General features: G+C 43.5%; 1 protein-coding gene, 1 long non-coding RNA gene and 1 other non-coding gene across 3 annotated transcripts in view; all 3 read right to left on the bottom strand.

Annotated features, from left to right (window-relative positions):
• Positions 1 to 23,633, bottom strand: part of LOC119660156 (putative tyrosine-protein kinase Wsck) — a 34,422-nt gene that overhangs the window by 2,952 nt on the left and 7,837 nt on the right. Inside the window, exons 2-8 of the mRNA XM_038068562.1 lie at positions 18,649 to 18,806; positions 12,507 to 12,806; positions 12,204 to 12,436; positions 11,639 to 11,825; positions 11,416 to 11,582; positions 11,136 to 11,355; positions 10,786 to 11,069 (exon numbers count right to left, since the gene is read on the bottom strand). Coding sequence (XP_037924490.1) covers positions 10,786 to 11,069; positions 11,136 to 11,355; positions 11,416 to 11,582; positions 11,639 to 11,825; positions 12,204 to 12,436; positions 12,507 to 12,806; positions 18,649 to 18,806 — 1,549 coding nt within the window. The remainder of the gene's footprint in view (positions 1 to 10,785; positions 11,070 to 11,135; positions 11,356 to 11,415; positions 11,583 to 11,638; positions 11,826 to 12,203; positions 12,437 to 12,506; positions 12,807 to 18,648; positions 18,807 to 23,633) is intronic.
• Positions 4,163 to 5,630, bottom strand: LOC119660165. The gene is made up of 3 exons (XR_005250403.1): positions 5,420 to 5,630; positions 5,109 to 5,324; positions 4,163 to 5,046 (listed from the first exon to the last, which is right to left on the bottom strand). It is a non-coding gene; the product is annotated as an uncharacterized LOC119660165 (long non-coding RNA).
• On the bottom strand, positions 5,615 to 5,688 carry Trnat-agu. Its single transcript has one exon. It is a non-coding gene; the product is annotated as a tRNA-Thr (tRNA).

Here is a 23,633-nt window from a genome sequence, read left to right as displayed (position 1 = left end):
GAGATTAGAAAAATTGAACCTTTTTCCCCATTCTATCCTCCTCGCGGGAAAGGCTTGAAAATTCAACTTGAATGGTCATAAAATTATAAGGGCGATGGGTGCATCGAGTTACCCTTCCTCCTCCATAAACTTCCCCCCGGGGATGAGGTTGACAATTCTACCTTTACGAAAATTATATTTCGCCGTTCAGCTGAAAAATATTGCGCAACGAAGCCCAATATGCCCATACACAACACAACACGTTGCGCAAAACATTTCAAACATGTTTAAAATTCGTCAAACATTTGCGCAACGCATCATACGCGCCCATACATTAGCAAATTATTGTGCAATAGCCTAAGTTGCGCAATTTGTTTGATAGTGTATGGGGCCTATTAGAGTAATATGCTATTATTACCTTTATTTGAAGGGATATCGGGATATGGAAGGTATTTCGGGGCCTAGCCAGTTTTTCGTTTGGGCAGTATCTGAGAATGGCCCCAATAAATAAATGATCACTTTCAACCCCTCGCACTCCCAACCTTTCCAACATATGTCAAAACTAAGACCAACTTCGGAAAGTACTAACCGAGACCTTTTATTTGATACCCCACATGACCACATTTAGTGAAAAAAAATGTACACCCGCTTTTGCATGTATGCGGACCTCGCCTTAAATTGGACGTAACAGAATGTAACTCACTGTATGCGAGAGTGTTCACAGTTCACACCTTTCCAACAAATTTGGTGTCAATCGCTGCTACAATCTCCGAGAAAAAATGCGTGTGACCGACAGACAGACCTGTCATGCAGATAAGGGAATGCTCGGCGGATGCGTAGGAATATGCACATGTACGCACTGGGAAGTGTGCGTGCATGGGCATCTTTATGCGCAGGTCGGCTAAGTAGGAGAAAAACACCCACCCGTGGACAAAAATGGCTATGGGAAGGACACCCAGAACAAGAAACCAATATGGAAGAAGAAAGGAGAGAAAAAGTTATGGTGCAGGGACTCGGAACTCCAGTACCGGCGGCTTTTGAGAGTAAGCAAGCAGGCTCCCGACCGTCGATATCCCTCCACTGCAGTGCCTCAGTGGTGGATTACTTGGCCACCGTTGAATCGAATGCTACAAGTAGTCTGGCAAAAGAGGCATTTAAAAGGAGTACATCACCCCCAAGAACGCCTGTTCAAAATATACGGAAAGATACCCCACAAACTGGTCATTCATTAGCCAATAGTGGGGTGACTACATCTGGTCGGAACATGCCACAGAACTTAGTGTTTGATCCATTTAGGAGAAGCTCGATGATCCTACGATCTCCTCCGAAATCAACGTTGAAGAAGGAAGGAAATCAAGGAAGCTCCCGGAGGGCTAATAAATACGTAAGTTCCCAGTGGGAAAACCAAGCAGAGGAGCTGTGCCAGAATCCGGACGAATTATCGTTTGCCCTACTCGGAGGTAAAATATTAGGTGTACAAATAAGTTTCCGCGGTTTTTTATAAAAAATTAGGAATTTATTGTGAAGGAACAGTACATTACGTTTTATTTAAAGTATTTTCCATCATTTGCCACTACTTTTCCCCATCTTTCTGGCAACATTCGGATACCCCGTCGAAAAAACTCTTCATCTTTTGACGCTATCCACAAATCTACCCAATTTTTGGTGTCTTCATATGATGTGAAGCGCTGCTCAGACAGACCATGTGCCATCGACCGGAACAGGTGATAATCGGAAGGGGCTAAGTCTGGTGAATACGGCGGGTGGGGTAAAACTTCCCAGTTGAGTGTTTCCAAGTATGTTTTTACCGGCGCCGCAACATGTGGACGAGCATTATCGTGTAAAAGAATAATTTTGTCGTGTCTGGAGTAGTAATGGGCGCGTTTTTCCTTAAGTGCCCGACTCAATCTCATCAATTGTGTTCGGTAGAGAGCTCCAGTAATGGTTTCGCTTGGTTTCAGCAATTCATAATACACGACACCAAGCTGATCCCACCAAATACACAGCATAAGTTTTTTTCCATGAATATTCGGCTTAGCTGTCGATGTTGATGGTTCGCCGGGCTTAACCCATGACTTTCTCTTCTTTGGATTATCGTAGTGAATCCATTTTTCGTCACCAGTGACTATACGATGCAAAAAACTCTTTTTTTTATTCCTGGCAAGCAGCATTTCACTCATGCATAATCGGCGTTCAACGTCTCTCGGCTTTAGTTCATATGGAACCCAATTTCCTTGTTTTTGAATCATTCTTAACGATTTTAAACGATGTGAAATTGCTTGTTGAGTCACTTGTAATGTAAGTGCAAGTTCTTTTTGCGTTTGGGACGAATCTTCCTCCAATAGTACTTCTAATTCCATGTCTTCGTACACTTTCGGCCTTCCACTGCGTTCTTTGTCCTTCACGTAAAACTCACCGTTCTTAAACTTTTGAAACCATTCCTGACAACTTCTCTCACTTAAAGCAGCTTCACCATATGCTTCTAGAAGCAATCGATGCGCCTCAGCTGCAGATTTTTTCAAATTAAAGAAGTAAATCAAAAGTTCCCGCAAATGATGCTTATTCGGCACAAAACTTGACATTTTTGCACGAAAAAAATTACGTGATGCTGATACGGAATCACTAGTACTTTAAGGTTATGGTGTTGCCGGATGACGAAACTTGGGATATTACGTTTTACATCTGACAATTTCTCCATAACCTTCTGGTGGGGCAATCTTTTGACAAACCGCGAAAACTTATTTGTACACCTAATAATAGAGTTGTCTGATTTATAAAGGACTTATTCGTGTACTGTATGGTAGCCTAGAAGCAATCAAGCGTCACCCAGCCAACACAAGTGACACCCCCTCAAAATCCAAAAGGCGGTAATTTTGAGAAGAGGAGAAGAGAGGGCGCAAAAGATTCTTTCGGATCCTCATAGGATGCGAAAAGGCAAAAAGGCCTCTCACCTGCAAAGGAGAAGGCAAACAAAGTTACCAAAATCGTGGAAACTGCGACGCCGGCTCCAATTGACCCAAGGAAAATAAAACTCCAAAAAAGAACCAAGGAAGCACGGACCAAGGTTGGCGGAAAAAAAATGCGACACAGAAAAGAAGATTACGGCCCGAATTAATTATCATCTCCAAAAAAGCTGATATGACTTACGTCGATATCTTCGGGAAGGTCAAATCCGATCCTGAGCTGATGGATCTTGGAGAAAACGTCAGCCGAATCAGACACTCCCAAAAAGGAGATTTGATGCTGGAGCTGAAGAAGTCTCCGGGGAAAACGGTAGAAAATTTCCTCGGCAAAGTGGAGAAGTCCTTAGGAGAAGAAGCACAAGAAGGGGTGATGATTGACGCTAAAATCAATTTCAAAGGGCACCTGGACTATGCTTGTGAGAAAGCGGCAAATACCAGCGTATCATTAACGCGGATAATCCTTAACATTGGAGGCCCAAGATACAGTCGCAGATTACTTGTGGCCGGAGGGATTCACTCCGCACTTTTATACGCGGCACCAATTTGAAGGAAGCACTAGCGTGTGAAAGTAATCGGAGGAGGGTAAATATGACTTACCGTTTAGTGGTGCTAAGGGTGTGCAGCGCCTTCAGAACAATATCAGGCGAGGCAGTGTGTGTTATTGCGGGAATGATCCCGATAGACGTTCTGGCAAGTGAGACACGCTCCTGAAAAGGATGCAGAATACCAAAGGCGGCAAGATGAGAGTCGCTGGAGAAGTGGCAGCAACGGTGGGACGACTTGCAGAGGGCACGCTGGACCCACACTGTGATTCCCCGTATTGACGAGTGGATCCAACGAGACGACACGGCGAAATTAACTACCATCTGACGCAATTCCTGTCAGGTGGTTACAGGAAGTATCTGCACCAATTCAGACTGGATGATTCTTCCTTTTGTCCTGAATGTGGTTGCACCCCTGAGGACCCGGAGCATGTTATGTTCCACTGTCCACGATTTTTCTCAAAGAGGAGGAGTCTGAAAGACTCCCAGGAAACCAACCTAAGTCCACAGGACATTGTCGGGGAAATGCTGAACTCGGAGGGAAACTGGTGTACAGTGAACTCCGTAATCAAAAGCATACAGGAGGAACTTGGAAAAGCGGAGCACAAAGCCTTAAAAAAAATAACAAAATACATCTTCATTTTTTTTAAATTAACAAAAATTATATATATACGGAGTTACACTCTTAAGCCTATTGAAATAAATAAACGCATATTGGCTAGTTACTTATATTGACTTCAAAAATTCGATTTGGCATTGAGGCTATTAAATTTTTTAAAGTATTTTCTTCAATTTGCTCCCAGCATTTTAAAGTTTTGTTTGTTTATCATTTAAAAATGACTTCGTGTATGCAGAACCATGTACTGCGGCGTTGTCCGATTGGAAAGTCCAGTCAATGTTATTATTCTCATCTAAATACGGCATCAAAATGGCTTCCAGAAGCTCAGTTTAAAGTAATAAGTTCATTTTGGTTGTTACGATTCCCAGTCGCAGCTTGCCGTGAAAAGAAAATGCCCCCCAAACCATAACACTGCCACCACCAAAGTTGTGACTCATTCGAGGAAAAAAAAATGTTTTTTAGATCGTGCTAAAATCCGCTAAATCCATCTGGGCCCTTAAGGTTGAATTTCTTCTCATCCGCAAAAAATACTACCTTCCATTCTTCTTCCCATTTTATCCACGATCTAGCTAGTTTGAGACGAGCCTCTTTATGTGTCGGTGTTTCTGAGGGGCTTTAGCAGGCTTTTTGTATTTAATGCTGTTGTTAGCATGCAAAATCTGCTGCACCCGTCTCTTTTTAATAGAAAGAAGTAGTTCCGACACGAGCTGACTTTATTTCTAGTAGCAAGACGATCTCTCTTTTCCGATTTTTTTTTTTTATTTCCACGCGGACGCTTTTTTGTACCGTATTTTCCCTTCAATCTAAAGAATTTCTGCACAACTCCGTTGGATCCACCAATTTCCTTCGCCATCACTCTCAATGTGTAGCCCGAATTTTCCATTCTGGCAAGTGATACTTTTTCTTCTTCGGTTAACACTTTTCCACGAGGTATCGCTTTAACCTAAATTAAAAAAGTTGAAGTTGAGCACTGACACAAGATTTGACGTCACACCTTCTAGTTACAAAAAGAAGCTTTTCAAAAGTAATTTTATACACGTTTTAGCTGCCTGCGTTTACACAAATTGCGCACTTACAAATGACTACTTTCGACCAGATACAAAATATCATACAACATTTTCCAGTTGAACTATTTACCGCTGTCATAACGAATTCTCAGGAAACCAAGGAACTTATATTTCCTTGAATTGTTTTACAGAATCTTTGCATTCTATTCATTTTCTAAGAAAAAGAGAAATAATGTGACAGCGTATATAGAAATTGGGCTCAGTGAACCTCTCTCTAGTTTAGACGCTGAACTCGCGATCTATAATCACCTTGAGGAATAACTTCCGTTTGAAATCGGAATGCGAATTCAATTCGAATCGGATCTAAAACTCAAGTAGAAAACAATAATTTTCTAAAGATTTTATAATAACAAAAAGCAGAGACAGAAGCCAAAATCTTGCTTGAAAACACTGACCAATAAATGTAAAAAAATTCATAAAAATGTTATCACGCTCAACGCGTGCAGGCCCCGGGGGGATTCGAACCCCCGATCTCCTGTTTACTAGACAGGCGCTTTAACCAACTAAGCCACGGCGCCTACGGCCAGCTGACTGTTTGCTGCTTTATTTGCAGACATTCACTCAAAACATTTCTATAGAATATAAGTTCGAGTGAAACTATGCATCTGAGTGAAAGCTTCAAAATCACTCGAAAGAGGAGAAATATAACGGTAAAGCTCATCTATTTGAACTTTTTCTGTTTGAACTTTTTCTGTTTGAACTTTTTCTGTTAGAACTTTTACTAACTTTCCATTTCATTTCATTTTATTCGCCTAATAATGGCGTGAAAAAACATCGCATTTTCTACCATTTAATTATGGTTGCATATTAAGATTCAATCAAAAAAGTAGCGGAAAGATAATTGAACTTAAGGTGAGTCTTGGTTCTAAATAAAAACAAAAGTCGAAACTGGAAGCTTGACACTTCAGGTATAAAAGGTTGTGTGATGAGAACTGAGAGAATTTTGATTCACGACTACTCCATGACCATCAGGTTGTGGATAAAATCCGGCTCAATAGGTTATGGTGAGCGGGTCACTTAATCCGTATGGATGAGGATAATCCAGCCCGAAAAGTCTATAAGCGCAATATCTGTGGTAGAAAAAGAAGACGAGGCAGACCCTCCCTGAGATGGGGCGGTGGCGTAAGTCAGGACGCCAGACAGCTTGTAGGTATATCGAATTTGTGGACCGCGGCGCAAAACCGGGATGTCTGGAGTTCCTTATTAAAACAGGCCTAGACGGGATACCGGTTGTTGAGCCGTTGATGATGATGACTACTCCATTTGTATGTATTTATTCATCAGAATATTCACTTTAATGTGATACTAAGACTCTATAATGTCTTGCTAATAATAGTAAGATTTCCAAACGCGTTTCATTATTGTGGACACATTTCCATTTATTTTCAGAATAGGGAATATATTACTTTTAGCTTTTTACGAACAAATAATGTAAAACTGCGCACTACCCCTGAAAAAAAACATCTACAACTATGCTGCCAAACCCTATTACATTAGACAATGCTTAACACGTTACCGACAGCAGCAAATTCTTCGTGGCGCTGACTCTGTTGTGGTTTAGACTGTTGCACGACTGTCGCCTTTAGTATCCTCAGACAAAATTGTCCGCTTTCTGTTATAGAATAATTTTAGTTAACAGAATATTTCTTCTCTTAATATGGTCCACGGACCTCTCGTTTGGGACATAGCACCCAAATATACAAAAAAGGCGATTAACGGTTTCGTCCAGCCCAAAGGCAACTCATCAGACGCTGCCTCACCTCTGTGCTGGAAGCGTGACTGAAAGTAGCGGTTTAAACTGGGATATAGTTGGCAATGTTGTCTTGATTTTGCGATTTCCCCCTGTGGCTACGTGGAGGCAAGTTTTGTGAGGTATAAAAGACCCACAACAGCAGTATTTGCAAGTCATAGTCACCGAAGTCCGGAACATAATTACAGAATCCGTGACATATAACTTACGTGAGAAGCTAATAAAGCGGTTGTGTGCCAGTCAAGAGGAGAAAATGAGACAGCAGGAAGACACATATATGGGTGACGGGAAATCCTCCCAGTTCCTCCGCCGCCTGCAGTGTCTCGGGGGTACTACAGTCTCGGAGCCGCTGATGAGAAATCTATGGTTAAGACGCCTGCCATCTGCTCTTCAATCAATTGTGGCGACGATGGATGGTCAGGCACTACAAACTGCAACCGACATAGCTGATAAGGTCTACGCCACACTTCCGCCAAGTATCGCGGAAGCAACATCATTGCCTTCAATAGTGGAAACCAGTTTAACGCAACTAGTCCAACGATTATCAAGTCGGCTTGCAGAACTGCTAACAGAGCTATACACGATCAAACAGAAGTCCCAGCCTGAGAATTCTTCCGCACGTAAACATCAACGTTCCCATTCACAGCCCAGATTCGTCTCAAAGTTTTTATGGGAGCCGTTAAAGGTGGCAAACGGCCCCGTTTCATCATCTTCATGCCGTTTGTTTATGTTAGACAAAGATACTAGAACACGGTTCCTCATCGACACAAGTACCGATATATGCGTTTCAACGTATCTTAAATAGTGGAAAGTCGACATATGCAGATTTATTTAAGGTTTACCTAAGGCTGACATCAGGACTGTGGATGAAAAACCAGTGCCTGTGGTGAAAATTATGCAGGGAATGCGAGTCGGTTGGAAAAATACCGCCATAGACGATCCCAAGCCCGGTTGAGAGAAGAGAAGAGTCAATACAGGCGGAATGACAGTGTACCGGCTCTGCGTCTCCAGGAGTAGATAGGGTCAACTTCAACCGGACTGATAGCATTTACTATTAAGACGAAAAGTCGGTAGTCCGATAAAGTAGTAATTCCCCTGCGAATAGAGGGTTTGGAATTCGCTGAAAGTATTCCCTGCTTATCAGAAAAGGATATATTTATATCTACAGGTTAGCAACCGGCAGTTCTTCAATTTTTTAAGCTTCGGAAACGGCTGACCCACAAGAGTGCAATGTTACGCAACAACAAAGACTTCCGATGCAGATTGATACTGACTTGTTGACAATACTGGGGACTGTAATGAACTCGATGTGACCCGATGCATTAACAGAATTAGATTCGCCTTTAATGTCCAATATCAAGTCGAGGCTGTTCCAAACAAATGATCTTTCTGCGCTCTTATATGAAGGCAGCACTTGGAAAGCAACCGCCACTGTTGGTCGAAAGCTCCAAGCCTTCGTTAACACCTGTCACCGCCATGTCATCGGTGTTCTCTGAGCTGAGCAAATGTCTAACGAAGAGCTGACTCGGCGTACGGGCCTGATGCCGGTCGATGTAATTAAAGGGCGCAAGTGACAGTATATCAGACAGACTTTAAGAAAGGGCGACCATTCCCATGCTGGCTATTGGCCGACAGGTAGCTCTCTCCACACATGGCACAAGTCATAACCAGCGATTCTGACAACATCAACACCTCAGACGTCTGTTGGTGGATTCACTTTTGGCCAACAAAATCCAAAAATGCATCGGGGGCGTGATTTCACTGCTTTCCTTCCTTCTTTCTCCGCTTCGGTGTTCTGTCTCCACTTCACTCACCAGCGCCACATGTCTCGTGAATCGCAATCAGGGAGCCCGCACTCTTCGATCTCGACAAAGGGACCATCGGGATCCAAACACAAATTAATACCGCAAAGCTTGCGACTGGCTGCGGCTACAGGCAGGCAGACGTGAGTCTCGGATTGCGCCGAACGTTTTCGTGGCGATTCATTTTGGCGGATATTAGCACCCTCATTTTAGGCTCAGACTTCCAATATCACTATGGGCTCCCTGATCTTCTCAAATCCCCTATCACTTCAGAAGCTAACTGTTGCAAAGAAAGAGATCGAAGATCTCATGTCTCAGTCATCTCCGCTCCGCGTATCACCAAATCCCTGTTGCCTCCGAAGATATACGGAAAACGAATATCTACACACCTTTCGGACTATTCGAGTTCACCAGGATGACATTTGACTTGTGCAACACTGCGCAGACATTTCAAAGATTCATCCACTCTGTCCTACGAAAATTAAACTTCTGTTTCATCAGCATGCATGATGTTTTGTCGCCAGAAGGAAGTGAAATTGTGTGATCACTCCTGACTGAATTCAACCAGACGCAGACAAGGTTGAAGCGATCAAAAACTTTCCCCTGCCAATCATGGTGAAGGATCTACGAGGGTTCTTGGGCATGTTAAACTCCTACTATGGGCATGTTAAACTCCTACTATAGCGAGATATCAGACAAGGCACCTAGGTCATTTATTCCGGGCGGTTTTCGCAAGGAAGTATTCCACGCAGTAGACAATCTTGCGCACCCAAGCATCAGGACGACGAACCGGTTAGTAACCGGAAAATACTTCTGGCCGTCCATGAACAAGCACATAAACTCTTGGGCCAGACAATGCATCGCATGCCAGAAGTGCAGGCGTATTTCCTCGGTAGACCAAGCGCTTCCACCCCATCCACTTCGACATCATTGGCCCTTTGTGAGATTCGCACAGGTACAAGTATTGCCTGACAATCATCGGCATGTTTACGCGATGACCTGAGCAATACCTCTAACTGACACTATGGCACAATCATGTGCAGAGGCCCTCTGTCGAGAATGGATCCCGCCCTTTGCTGTACCAGCCGTAATCATGACAGACCAGGAAATGCTGTTTGAGCCTACTCTTTTCTCAGAGTTAGGCACGCTCCAGGGTTTCAGACGTCACAGGACCATTGCATACCATCCGCAGTCTAATGCGATGCTGGAGCGTTGGTAACAGACACTAAAGGCCGCCTTAATGGCTCGCGATGATCGCATGTTCTCATTAGGATGGACCCCACTCGGAGGCCGCTGCACCCACCATATGAGGGCCCCTTTAGGGTTCTGGAGCGACGGAAACACTCCTTCAAGGTCGACCTTCTGGCGGGCCCAAGTGGGTCTCCTTGTCGAGGCTGAAGACCTTTGCTGAACCGAGAGACGCTCCAAAAAAAAACCCATTGGTCGGATCATGCCCCGTGTACCTCAGCTGAGCCCACGCAGGTTTAGCTGGGAATGGAGTAATGTGAAGACACATCAGAGGCAAGAACCACCGACTGCATTGCCGACGACAAAACACCTCCGCCGGCCCACTGAACTGCCGCCGACACAGCGGCGGCCTGGCACAAGGACGACGCGTTGTACTCCCACTTCCTCCTGGTTCCGACCGCCGGGAAGTGCGGACGTATTCTCCTTGTTTTGTATTCTTTTCAACTTGTCGAGTATTTTTATATCGAATCCATAATAAACTCATATTCCACGGGCAAAGCGTAGAAAGTGATCTCGTTGCCCTGGCTTTAAATCCCAGTCGTCACGGATGTCTCTATTCGTCTTGGATTTGTTTGGGTACTGTGAGATTATTAGTTGTACAACAACATGGAGACTGTGTTGATGTCTTATACGCTCCACAAGGAGTTCAACATTAGAAAAACCAAATGCATCAAACAACATTGTAAAGGTATTACCGTCCGAGAAAACTCGGGATCCCAATTGAGACCATCTGAGCCCAACGACATCAAAATATGTCAAAAGAGATACAATAAACCTCTCCCATATTGCATAGACCATTTGAAAAATGTACCTACCTTATTAGTTTCCAAATACTCCATTGCAACTGAAATATCGTAGATCCATTGTAAAATCATCTCCTCTGAGATCGCTGAGAATCTAGCACTATCCACACTTGGTGGTATCCGCGCCTCAACCAATCGCTTTTTCAATAGCACCGGCGGCAGTTCAAATATTAAGTAAACCCAATCTGCACTAGCGCTAACACCGTAAAAAGTGAGAAACTTTTCATGTGGCATAAGTCGAATCATTTGGTTAAGCTCCTTTAGTAGAACCGCTTGATCCTGTGATTCTATGTCGTCTATGAGAAAATAGGGGAAGAAGATGAGGATGATAGAAGCGTTCTAAATGGAGCAGCCTCTCTTACCTGATATTACATGAACTTGGCAATCCAAGTTCTCTGCATTCGCCTGCAACTTCCCCGACATAACATCACCAAAACTTCCTTGCGCCAGGATATGATCGATATTCAATCGAACTGCATTCCGGGCGAATTTCTGCGAGCTATCTAAATCGTCTAGAGCTAAGCTCAGTTGGTCCCTGAAGTTTTCCTTCAATTTACTGTCCGGAACGTATCCATTATTCTCCTGCAAATCGATTCAACTCAATGTAAATCGGAAAAATGACTAATAGCAACGTCAACCTACCACTTCAACCATTGGTCCTTGTAACGTCAGCTCATGATTATCTGACAGTCGTTGAGGTCGATTGCCCGTCTTGAAGCGTAAATATCCGTACACTACGAAGCTAGCAATTAGCAAGAGACCAAAGATAACACAAGCAACAGAAAGTGCGACAACAGATGTCTGGTCGTCTAGAAAACAAAGTTTGAAGTCAGCATTCTATTCAGATCAAATGGATTCGAGGTACCATCGGTTGCATTACTATCCGTTAGTCTATTGGAATGTTGCTTGTGCGTAGCGGTAGCGTAAGCCACCGTTTTTATACCCTTGTAGTCACTCACGATTCCCAGTGAAACGTGAATGTGGCTGTCTGGCGGAAGCGGAGCGTTGTAATAGCCGCCTCGAATTTTTCCATCTCCGATGAGGAACTGGCTCTGAAAGGATACATACAAACATCTTTGCGTAATGTGCGGATAAAAATGAGCAATCCACTTGAATTATGAACAAGTTTTCAATTGAAATCCTTGAATGTACTCTAATTGTTGAAGTGGATAAGTTTCCTTGCTATTGTGATGAGAGCAAGGTGGAATTAAGTAAAATATCTACGCAAAGGGTAAGGTCCCTCACTCCAAAATAAACGAGTAGATTTTTCCAGCAAAGTATTGATTTAGTATTTAATTACATTTTTCTATTGGGAACAAAAATTAGTCATAGACATAGACATTGAAAGCTCTTGTGAAGGAAAACCAAGAATACTTCATATGCGAATAATCATAAATCATAAAATGCAGTGCTGAAAAACCCATACTAACCTGATAAGGAAACTGAGCTGTTACGTAGTAGGGAACTCCATTATCCACTGACCGATTATAACTTCCCAGCAAAGCCTCATCAAATTCCAGTTGAAATTCATCATTAATTATCATCACGACGAGCCGATAAAACGTGACTGGACCATTATTGTTGATTGCCTCGGGTACACTCACTTTCATTGTTGTTCCGTTCCGTTCAAGAATCACGGGTTCACCGGGGAGCGGATCGGGTTCTAGAATTACGTTAATTGATTAATTCTTACCCCACATTCTCCATACGACCAGAAGGACAATGATACTCACTTCCAATAAGTGTTTCAGCTTCGATGGCTGCCGTTCCGCAATTAGTTTCATCACACATTGAGCTCACTGTTATGTTGTACAATGTCCCGGGATGCAAATTGAGTAGATGCAGATGACGCTCGTGGTCACCAACCCCCCATTCCAACGACTGCGACAAAGGGCTAGTAGCAAAAGTTTTAAGGACATTGGCTCTGATCACAAAACGCGTTAAATAGGATGGCTGAGCAGGATCGCTCCAATGAAGCAGCATTGTTGTTTCGGTTATGTTGCCAATACTTAAATTTGTTGGTGGTCCAGACACTGAAATGATGAATTGAAAGATCAACTGTTACTTGTGAAGGAAACTGCATAAATTCAAAGAGGGGGAATTATCTTTTCTGCTCACTCCTTTATGGAGCATAGGGCTTCCATACAGTCTCTGCTTTCGTACCGTTTTTTACCTACTCCAATTTCCATACTGCTTCACTTTCATTACCATTAACACTGTGTAAGTGGTAAATCTTTAGGGCATACCACGTCGGTTCCAGTTTCTTTATGCAACGATGAAGAAAATCAACGAGAATCGCCGGCTACCCACATCATACAGAGATGAGCTTTCAAGAGCCTTGAAACATCGACAGCGACGGGCAATGAACCGGAGATGCATCAAGCTGCACTGCAATCTTCCGCCCTTCTGAAGGTGCAAGTTCTGGAAGGTGTGGTTCTTGAAAGTGGTAGAAGCGACGTCCACTGACCACTGTCCACGTTTGAATGGAAGTAAATATGACCTGGTCGTTTCCTCCCTCAATCGCGACATCGTCCAGCAGACGGCGGACGTTCTTTTGCATCCAACAGAAATCAACAAATAGTCTCATCGGAAGGCAGGGATACTCGACAACCTCATAGATTCGTCAGGCCGGAAGCTGCTCACCGAATTGCAGTTTGACGACAGGAAGGCTTTGCAACCCCTTAGACAAACAGGCACTTTCGCAGGATCGATCTCCTATCCCCTTATGCGAGTAGCCTACTGAAGGGGTACAAGCTAGTCAGTACTCACAGACAAACTCGTTTCCTCGGAGCTTTCCATCCGAAGAAATGAAATTCATCTTGTCCCTTGAACAATAGCAACCTGGGAAACTGGTAAAGTCGCCTCCGAATCAAGTGATAGATATTTCTGCATATATTCGACCACAACACCCGTATCAAGCTCCTGATAGACTCGGGTTCTGTTATCTCTTTGCTTCCTAAGATTATCGTCACGAGAAATGAACTCCAGCGCCAGCTTCTCATTCACCACGCTACCAATTGTGAGAATTTGCCTCGTACGATGACGTGGAAGCGTTTCCATCATTTCAGAAGCTGCCACCTCTATTCCAGACCTTCCAATTAATCACAAGATTTACTCTTTGGACCCTTCGATCGTCGCCAAGAAGCAATTTCAGGAATCACAGGAGCAAGACTCCATCCCACCATCAGTCTAGTCAGTGGGATAGCCCACTTCAACTCGTCTCAAAGTTAGACGACACATGGCGAATCACCGGCGACTACATTCGTCTAAACGCTTATGCAACACCAAATCATTATCTGCTGTCTATCATCAAAGACTAGTTACAGGAAGTGAGAGACAAGGTATTTGCCATTATCGATATCCGCAAGGCCTTCTACCAAATCCCGATCACAGAAAAGGATATTCCGAAGACGGCGACCACAATTGCATTAGGGCTCTTCGAATTCATACGATCATCAATAGGTATCCGCAATGCAGCGCAGTCGCAATGCACCATGGACTACCTCCTGCGAAATTCATCCATTCCACGGAATGCTCAATTTCTATCGTCATTGCATTCCGAGGACTACTGCAATATTAGATCTACTGAACGAGCTTAGAAAAGGAATTCACGGCAAGGATAAAAGTCAATTGGACAGAACGTACAACGAGGTAACATATGTTCTTTCGTGAACGTGTATCATTTATATGCCCTCAACATTCAATATAGAAGCCGTCACCGAAACCCAAGCAAGCGCCGAGGAAATACATCATCTACTCGAAAGCTCCAGGCAGGCACTACAATAACACCGAAAAAGCTAGGCCCTACCTACCAACCGCCCTACATTGGAAAGTTTTCGATATGCTTCAGAACCTAGCGCATCCCAACGTGTGGGCCTTAATTCGCCTGTTTCACAAAAGTACATCTCCCCGAGGGGATGCAATATTGCATAACCGTTATTGACTGATTTTCAGGCGGCCGCTCGATGTCCCTTTTTCAATTAACGAGTTGCTACCGTCGCCAATACCCTGTACTCTGTATCTTTGGTTCGCCGCTTACGCTTACGTCGGACCAAGACCAACCCTACCTTTGTCATTGATATCACTGGGCAGTCAGGTGCCTAGACAATCGATGATCTAAGACCAGCACATCTTAAATCACCAGACATTTCGTTACCAACCGAATCCGCCATCACAACGCCACCCAGCCCATCGCAAAGCAACCAAACAGACAGGTTTCGTTTTGTTCGCCGTTAGCGACTACAATTCGAATGGCTGTCGCAACCCCAACGTCAGTTTCAGTTTCGTGCCGGAAGCAAAGACTTGAGCCGAGACGTATCCTTGCCATCGACAGCGCACCTTGTTAGCACATCTTCATCTCACGTTACGCCATTTTTAGGCAGTGGGAAATCGATCCCTCATACAGCGGTTACGAAACTCCGGACTATCCCTAGTCATGAGGAGAATAAAAGGCTCCGAGCTAATATCTCACCATTAAAATTACTTTACTTTTAATGTTTTCTTTGAAAGATGGCCCTTTTCATCCCTCTAAACCAATAGCAGCGCGACAAGGCCATATGCACAATAAGCCAGAGAGGAGAGTACCGTAATTCCCTTAATTGGAGAAACTGAAAACTTAACTAGGGACGGTCAGAAAACTTTAGCAACTAACATACACCTCATCAGCCTTTACCAGCAAAAGGAAAAGAAAGTGAAGCTGTCTATGCGGACACAACTAGCCTAATGTATGTAAAAGCTTTACTATGCAGATTGGGCCCTGTGAAACTGGGGAAACGCCCAGTGGACGGCAGAGGAACGTCCTGCGAAAGAAGATGAAACTACTTGGGAATAAGGTCACGGGCGTTCCTACACCATCAAATGTAGCAAATTCCAGGGAAACTGAACACAAGGAAACAGAACCTTCGGCGGAAGTTGTAGACAAGGAGATTTCTCGGTCAGCGATTTCCGCGAGGTTGGGACCGGTGCATTCGGAGGTGATCAGATCAGTAAGGGGGACCCTCCTGGCATAGGAACACTTACATGAAGTTGGAAAAAAGAGAACGTATGAGTAAGCAGTACTGATACTGACCACTGCCGTAGAAGTTTCCTCTAATGATGGCAATGAGATTTAATATTCAAGATCTTAGTTACTAGCGTCTCTATTTCCAGTGCCTTGATAAGGCTACCTTTGTATTTTGGGTAGGGTGGAGGAAGGCGTTTCAGAGTTTTTTACATCCAAAGCGTTAATCAGTCGGACTACCTACTAAACACTTTGCCTGCTTAGAAACAGGGTAAGGAAATTATCAATCTCACCATGCCTCATTTCCCCAAGGGTATAAAGCATCAGCTCACACCTCCGGGTTGTAGAGCAGAAGCACTACGTCGCGCTCACGAAAAAACGTCTCCGGCTAGAAATAGGACCGCCAACATTTATCATTTGCCGTTGGTTTGGGGATAATTCCCCGCTAGCAGGTATCGCTTCGGCGGGTCTACACCTGATCAGTTTTTCGAATACTTTTCAGGTTGTGTCAAGCACACAAAATGACCAGTATGACCAGAATGACCTTCCAACGGCAAGAAAAAACGCCTCCTTCAATGGTGGAGCCATGTACCATGGGCCTAACAATAGCTTAAGTGCTCGGAGCTCCGGCTCCCCCCAGTAAACTAAACTAATAACAACTGGAGTGGTATTTGCACCCATTATACTATCACTAAAATAATAACAAGAAAGAGCTGGCTGTTTTCCGCTCCTCGTCCTCCTACACCAAACGCATCGACACCCTTCGGACCATTATAGAACAGTACACGGAATTTAGATCCCCGCTCCACCTGCTTTTCATAGATTTCAGAAAGCGTTACAACAAGATAACAGCGAGTAACTCTGGAATGTTCCATACCGGAGGGCGCGCTTGAGAAACTACGTCGAGGGTAATTTGAAATTCGTTGTTTCTCCTTCCAAAATGTGGAACTACAAAAATAATCATCATCAGCAAAACTTTGTATTGGCTCAAACCCAAAATTTTGTTGCATCATTTACGAAGGAAAATTTGGCACAGATTTCAAATCAAGACAGAAGAGAATCGAAAGAATTTAGTCTCCCTGGTTCGAAACCAGACCGAAGTCAACTAAGAGGTATTCTAAATCTAAAGGAAGTGGCGAAATTTACTTTAAGGATCCTTAACTTTCTTTAGACCCTTGGATTAGCCAAATCGGACAGTATGGGAAGGTACTAATTGAGCCCTTTCATTTGTTACCCCACATGGCCACATTTTATGAAAAAAAATGTTGCACCCTCCATTCACTTGTATGGGGAGCCCCCCTTAAACTTAACACAAAATGGCACCAGTTGCTGCAACAACAGATCACATGCTCTTACCAATTTTCGTGACAAACGGTTTAGCCGTTTCCAAATAAATTGGGTGTGACAGACAGACAGATAGACAGACTGACGAACAAACAGACATCGACCCGAACAAAACTTTAAAAAGCATCCAATCAAGTGATTTCCCCCACAGTGGACCCATCTGAGTGACGCAGGGCTTAGACAGATGTAGCACTAATCAGCAAATATAAGGGGAAAGAGGTCCTCAATTTTAAAGGAGAATATTTGATATCGTGACTGCTTTGTAGCACTCATAAAGGGAACAAGTGGTTCCCGAAATATTGGTATTTGCGAAAATAAAAGGCAAGTCTTAATTATTTCAAATGCAACTAATCATTGGCCACGACTACTACCAGAACTATCTTCATCTCACTGATGCAGCCCCAGCGATGCTGACTTCATTGATTCACTCAGATTTCTTGCGGTACAATCATTTATTATTTTGAATAATTACAAAAAAAAAACCAGTTTCAATCGCCGAGAAGCAAAATTGAATAAAAAAGCACAAATCGTACGTTTCCCACTGAAAATAATCAGAATTCATACTCAATTGAATGAAATGATGAGCGCAGTAAAATAATGCAACCGTGAGAATTGGCAAGTCTATTTTCTATTTTCATAGATCGCCATAATACCGCTCGTCATAAGCACAAGCTACACACCCAACAAACTAGTCAACTCTAAATAATAAAGCTCCCTTGTGGGAAAATACAAGACCCCACACCGGAATCATTTCAATAGAAAGATTCGTTTGGTTTCAGGCAAATGGGATAACCGAACGAAGCATTTTCCATTTCAAAGAATTCGCGATAACACTTGCATAATTCTGAGGAGTAATTAATGGAATGCTCTTTTAGGTTATTATAATTGGAAGCTTCGAAAGTTTCCTGCATTTCTTTCTAATGCTTCACGAATGTCTTACACTTGGGAAATTGTAAAGAATTAAATTAATTGAGAACTCCCGAAATAAAGACAGGTTCTCTCGTGTTTTGATGAACTTAATGAGGCCCCTTTGAATGGAATCCACGCTTCCAGTTTATACCATCGGCCTGGATAAATTACTATGCGCTGTCTTCATTTCAGCTGTTGAATGCGGTGACCTAGTTTCTAATGGAAAGTAATGAAAGTAACTTCCTGATATTCACTCCAACAACCACCACTTTCAGAGAACCGTTATATAAAGAGGTATTTTTGAGTCCCACTTGAAATACGAGCCTTCCAATGCTCGGGCTTCATCAAATTACTGGAGCAAACTAAAAAAAATTTACCTACGCAAAACATCCTTAAATCTATCCAAAGAGCATATTGATTGGCTTGTTAATAGTATCAGCTCCAAGCAATTCTTGAAGTAAGGAAAACTCCCAAGCAATCAATAATAACAATCCCAAAAACAAAGCCCTTGCAGAAACTGGTTTGATAACAACTGACTGACAGTGAAAGTGCGTGTGGCGTTACCTTCCGTGACTACAGCAAATAAAAGAAGCAAAGAATTCCTCCTCATTCTCGCAACTTACCTTTAACTCCGGTAGCATAGTAACTTTGCGAATCGACGCCACCACAAAATTGTGCTTTGTTTCGTTTGCAGCGCATATGACAAATTGCTTGATCCAAGCGGGACGCCTGGTCGAATTCCTTTGAACAAGCACATTTGCTTGATGATAGAACGGCGTATCTGAAATGAAAGATGGGATTATTTTGCTAGGGAATAATGGATGCAAATGTGCACATTTTAAGCAATCTATGGATCATTTACAAATACAAATATACAAACGCTAGGAAATACCCTAATGAACGGGATGGTCAGGAATTGGAGGGTTTCGGATGAACCCTCAATGTCTGATCACAGGATAATCAGATTCGACATTGAGGGTAACTCCGAAATAAAAAGAATAATAACGAATCCCAAGAGAACGGATTGGGAATCCTACACAACGCACCTGAGCAACAACATTGCCCACCTTCAAGGGGGCGGGGACATCAGGAGCGATCTGAAATTAGAAACGGTGGTGGAAAACCTCAACACAATCGTCATTGACGCATATGAGGCCAGCTGTCCGGCCAAGACAGTCAAGTCATCAAGGGATGTACCATGGTGAAACAAGAACCTAGCCACAATGAGAACAGAGGTACGAAAACTCTTTAACCGGGCAAAACAAACCGGGGACTGGCGTATAGCAACGCGATCAGGGAAGCGAAACGGAACAGCTTTAGGGAATTCTGTGAAGGGATTGAACAGATCACAGAAGCAACCAGGCTGTACAAGGCTGTAGTCAAAGACGGGGGAATATCCTGTCTGCTTGAAAAAGGAAGATGGGACATTCACCGAGAATGAGGAGGACAGGGTACACCTGCTTCTCAGAACTCATTTTCCGGGGTCCTACCCCTCGGCGGCAGGCGACAACCATCTGCCTAACACCCCAACAACGAATAAAAGGGGAAGGAAAGAGAGCTGGAAACTAGCAAAAGAGGTATGCTCAGAAGCTAGGCTAAGATGGGCAGTGGGAACTTTCAAACCAATGAAATCTCCCGGAGTAGATGGCATTTTCCCAGCACTTATCCAGAGAGGCCTAGGAATTATCTTAGAGTCTCTTCTGAGGGTGGTAAGGGGGAGCATAGCACTGGGTTACATACCAAGGGCATGGAGACGGGCAAAAGTGGTCTTTATTCCGAAAGCGGGTAAAAAGGATCCTTTTCACCCTAAATCTTTCAGACCAATCTGTCTAACATCGTTCGTACTCAAAACGGTGGAGAAGATCATAGACAACTATATTAGAACTAACGTTCTAAAGCGTAATCCCCTACATCACTGTCAACACGCTTACCGGGCAGGACGGTCAACTGAAACCGCTCTGTATCAGCTGACAGAGGTACTACGGGACGCCATAGAAACAAAAGAAATTGCACTGTGCGCGTTTTTGGATATCGAAGGAGCATTCGACAACACACAGGGATGCAGGATGCCCTGGGCCGCAAAGGAGTGGGAAACACCCTGGCACTCTGGATGGGCAAAATGCTAGAAAGAAGGCACAGGTACAAATTCTATTATCATGAACACCATTCAAGGCTGTCCACAGGGTGGAGTACTATCGCCGCTGATGTGGAGTATGGTAGTGGGTGAACTCCTGGACGTGTTAACAAATACTGGAATACAAGTGCAGGGCTACGCAGACGACATTGTTTTAATCTGTAGGGGCAAATATGAAGATACCTTATGTGATAGAGTCCAAACTGGACTAAGGGTTACTAGTGCCTGGTGCAGGAAGGTGGGACTGCGGATCAACCCAACCAAAACCACCATAGTACCATTCACTAGGAGGCGTAAGCTGGATCACCTGAAAGTCATAACATTACATGATATGGACGTGAAACGAGAAACAGAGGTCAAATATTTGGGAATCACGCTAGACCAAAAATTACTCTGGAAGACACATGTCGGAAACACTTGTCGAAAAGCCACGAGGGCTCTGATGACTTGCAGATCCATAGCAGGAAAAAAATGGGGTTGCAGCCCGAAGATACTACTCTGGATATATACTGCAATAGTAAGGCCAATGATTACCTATGGAGCGGTAATCTGGGCAGAAAGAACCCAACTCAACACACAAGCCAGGGAATTACATAAGCTCCAAAGGCTGGCTTGCGTGTGTATCAGTGGGGCAATGAGGACATGCCCAACGGCATCCCTGGAGGTCCTTCTGGGATTAACCCCTCTCCATCTGCACATACATATGCAGGCAAGGAGATCAATATTCAGGATGGCCGGTAGTATGAGTGAGGCGGGGAGCTGCCTAAATCGAAGGAAGATTGATATCCTTTCTAGGCGGTAGCCCGAATTACTGATACCGAGGGACAACATGACAACGAGGTTTCACTTCGATAAGAAGTTTGAAACACGTTGGAGTAACAAGGCAAACTGGGAGAGCGTGGCTGCGACATACGGCTTAAACCAGCAACTGATTACTTGGTACACTGACGGATCCCTCACAGCAGAGGGAGCGGGTGCCGGTGTCATTGGTCCAAGGAAAATGTACTTTGAGCCAATGGGCAGGTACACTAGCATATTCCAGGCGGAAATTTACGCCATAGACAAATGTGCCCCCTTTAATCCGCAAAGGAACTACAGGGGGCAGAACATAGCTATTCTCACCGATAGCCAAGCAGCGATCAAGGCACTTAGGTCCAACCAGGTGAACTCTAAACTGGTATGGGAATGCCTTGAGAGACTGAATACACTCGGCTCGTCCAACAAGGTCTGGATACTTTGGGTTCCAGACCATGCTGGGTTGGAAGGCAATGAGGCAGCGGATGAACTAGCCAAGAAGGGAGCAGGAATGCCTTTACACGGGCCAGAACCCTTCTGTGGAATCGAAAACGGTTTCATGGCTATGAATCTAAGAAACGAAGAGAAACGGTTGAGGGAACTATATTGGGCGGGCCTACCGGGGATGGAGCAGTCCAGGGTGCTTATTGGGGGATACGAACCCATGCGTACAAAAGATTGCTTAAACCTCACCAAAAAGAACCTCCGAATCATAGTGGGAATTCTCACTGGTCATTGTCGGCTGAACTATCACCTAGGGAAGCTAGGAATATCTACGGACACTGCCTGCAGGTTCTGTGAGGAGGAGGACGAAACCTCTATGCACGTCCTGGGACAGTGTCCGGCACTTGTGCAAAGTAGGTCGATACATCTGGGAGAACACTTAATACCAGATGCAAAGCTGAAACTTCTGGAAGTGGGGAACATGCTAAAGTTCCTAACGGTTATAGGCCTGCTTGAAATACTATGATCAACAGGTACACTATAACCAGTAGAAGGGGCACAATAGTTCTTCAAGGACGCAGTGCGACTTTCCCTTAACAGAATAATAATAATACAACCGCTGTTAGCTCTCGACAATTCATTTAACTCTTGGCGGGAATTCCAAAAATCCTTATATTCCTCCTCAGGTGTTATAGACCATTTGAGTCAAGGACAAGCTCCTCGCTCTCTGCTGTGAGTTTGGATTCTATTACATTGCGATGAATCAAGAATTAACAGTGTTGAAACAATGACCTAGGAATAGCGCGACCCCAAATGGCAGCCAGGTGTTAGTTGTTCATTTTAGCACTGCTTAGGCATAACACAACTGTGAATTACAACCAATGTAGCGTAGTTTACATTTCGCCCAAAGGAGAGCCAGGTGACACTTTCTCCACCATTGGGTGACCTGACGTCCAATGGAGGCAAACTCAGGACGCCATCAAACTCCTTAATTTCATTTATCTACATTAAGAATACTTTCCTCACTTTTTAAATTTCCTATATCCCTTCTAGCAATCAAATTAACATTGCTTCGAATTTTTTACTCAAAACCCATCAAACTTAAAATATCCAATTACAAACATTTGAAAACAAAATGATTATTGGCCCTTTTTGCTTATATTTATCATTGTAACGCTATGTACATTTCCATGCTAGCGTACAATTCAATGCTTTTTGACTAACGGATCGATGCAAGCAATAGAGAAATATTTATATATGTAATGTTGTCAAACTGCCGATTGCACTATTCGCATGCTGGCAGTTGATTATTGAAGCTAGGAAACAAAAAACGAAGAGAATTCTTAGGTGCTCAGGAAATCAGATAAATTGATTAATTTAACTTTGACAAAAGCAGTAATGCTTTTTGAAAACTGATATCAAGGAATCGTAAGTTGAGAATTGAATTGATTTTTGTGTAATTTCATAACAGTATCTTACGAACGATTCTCTCATTCCATAGAAACTACACTTAAACAGAATTGAATGACTTTACGTCATGGCATATATGTAGTTCGATTTTTGAGTGGTAGCGTGAAACATGTATTTTTATTTTCAAGTATTGAAGTGAAGCATAGTAACCATTAGTTTATATTTAAAGGAAATGATAGTTTGGTGAAAGAGTCCATTTTTAGCAGTTAACAAAAACCGCGAATCCACGACGATGGGAACAGCCTTGGATGGGCGATAACTTTGAATTATTTGAACATTCATTTTTAAATTATTCGCGCACTCCAAACCTGTAGTCCGTAACTTCAACAACTTAAAATGAATGAATTGGTAAACAAAATTCCAGAGCGCAAAACGAGACATTTAAGGTTCATCGCACTGCCGTTTATAGTTTCTTTTGTCTGCCTCCGATTGGCCAAATTTTATCTGTTAGTAAAATGGCGGTCAAAGAGTTGTATAGTTACCAGGGCGAAACGTGGATTGGTAACCACGATGGCGTATAAAACCTAGGAAAAGCCTACTGAACCAACATCAACAGCTCTACTATCAAACCCTATCTCCAACTCTGCGTGGTGATTGCTGGGATTTTTTTTTTATTATAAAAAACTGCAGGAATAGAAGGATGAAGGCCGTCACAGGCCAAAAAACGGGACAAATTGGTCCTCCAGGTTGGGGGTTGGATAAGACTAACAAGCCTACACGGAAAACCGATGGTACGAAGCCACAGAAGAAGCCTCGGACGAAAAC

The sequence above is a fragment of the Hermetia illucens genome, chromosome 1 (genome assembly GCF_905115235.1).
Source record: "Hermetia illucens chromosome 1, iHerIll2.2.curated.20191125, whole genome shotgun sequence".
Classification (NCBI taxonomy): Eukaryota; Metazoa; Arthropoda; class Insecta; order Diptera; family Stratiomyidae; genus Hermetia; species Hermetia illucens.
This window is presented reverse-complemented; position numbering and strand designations above follow the sequence as displayed.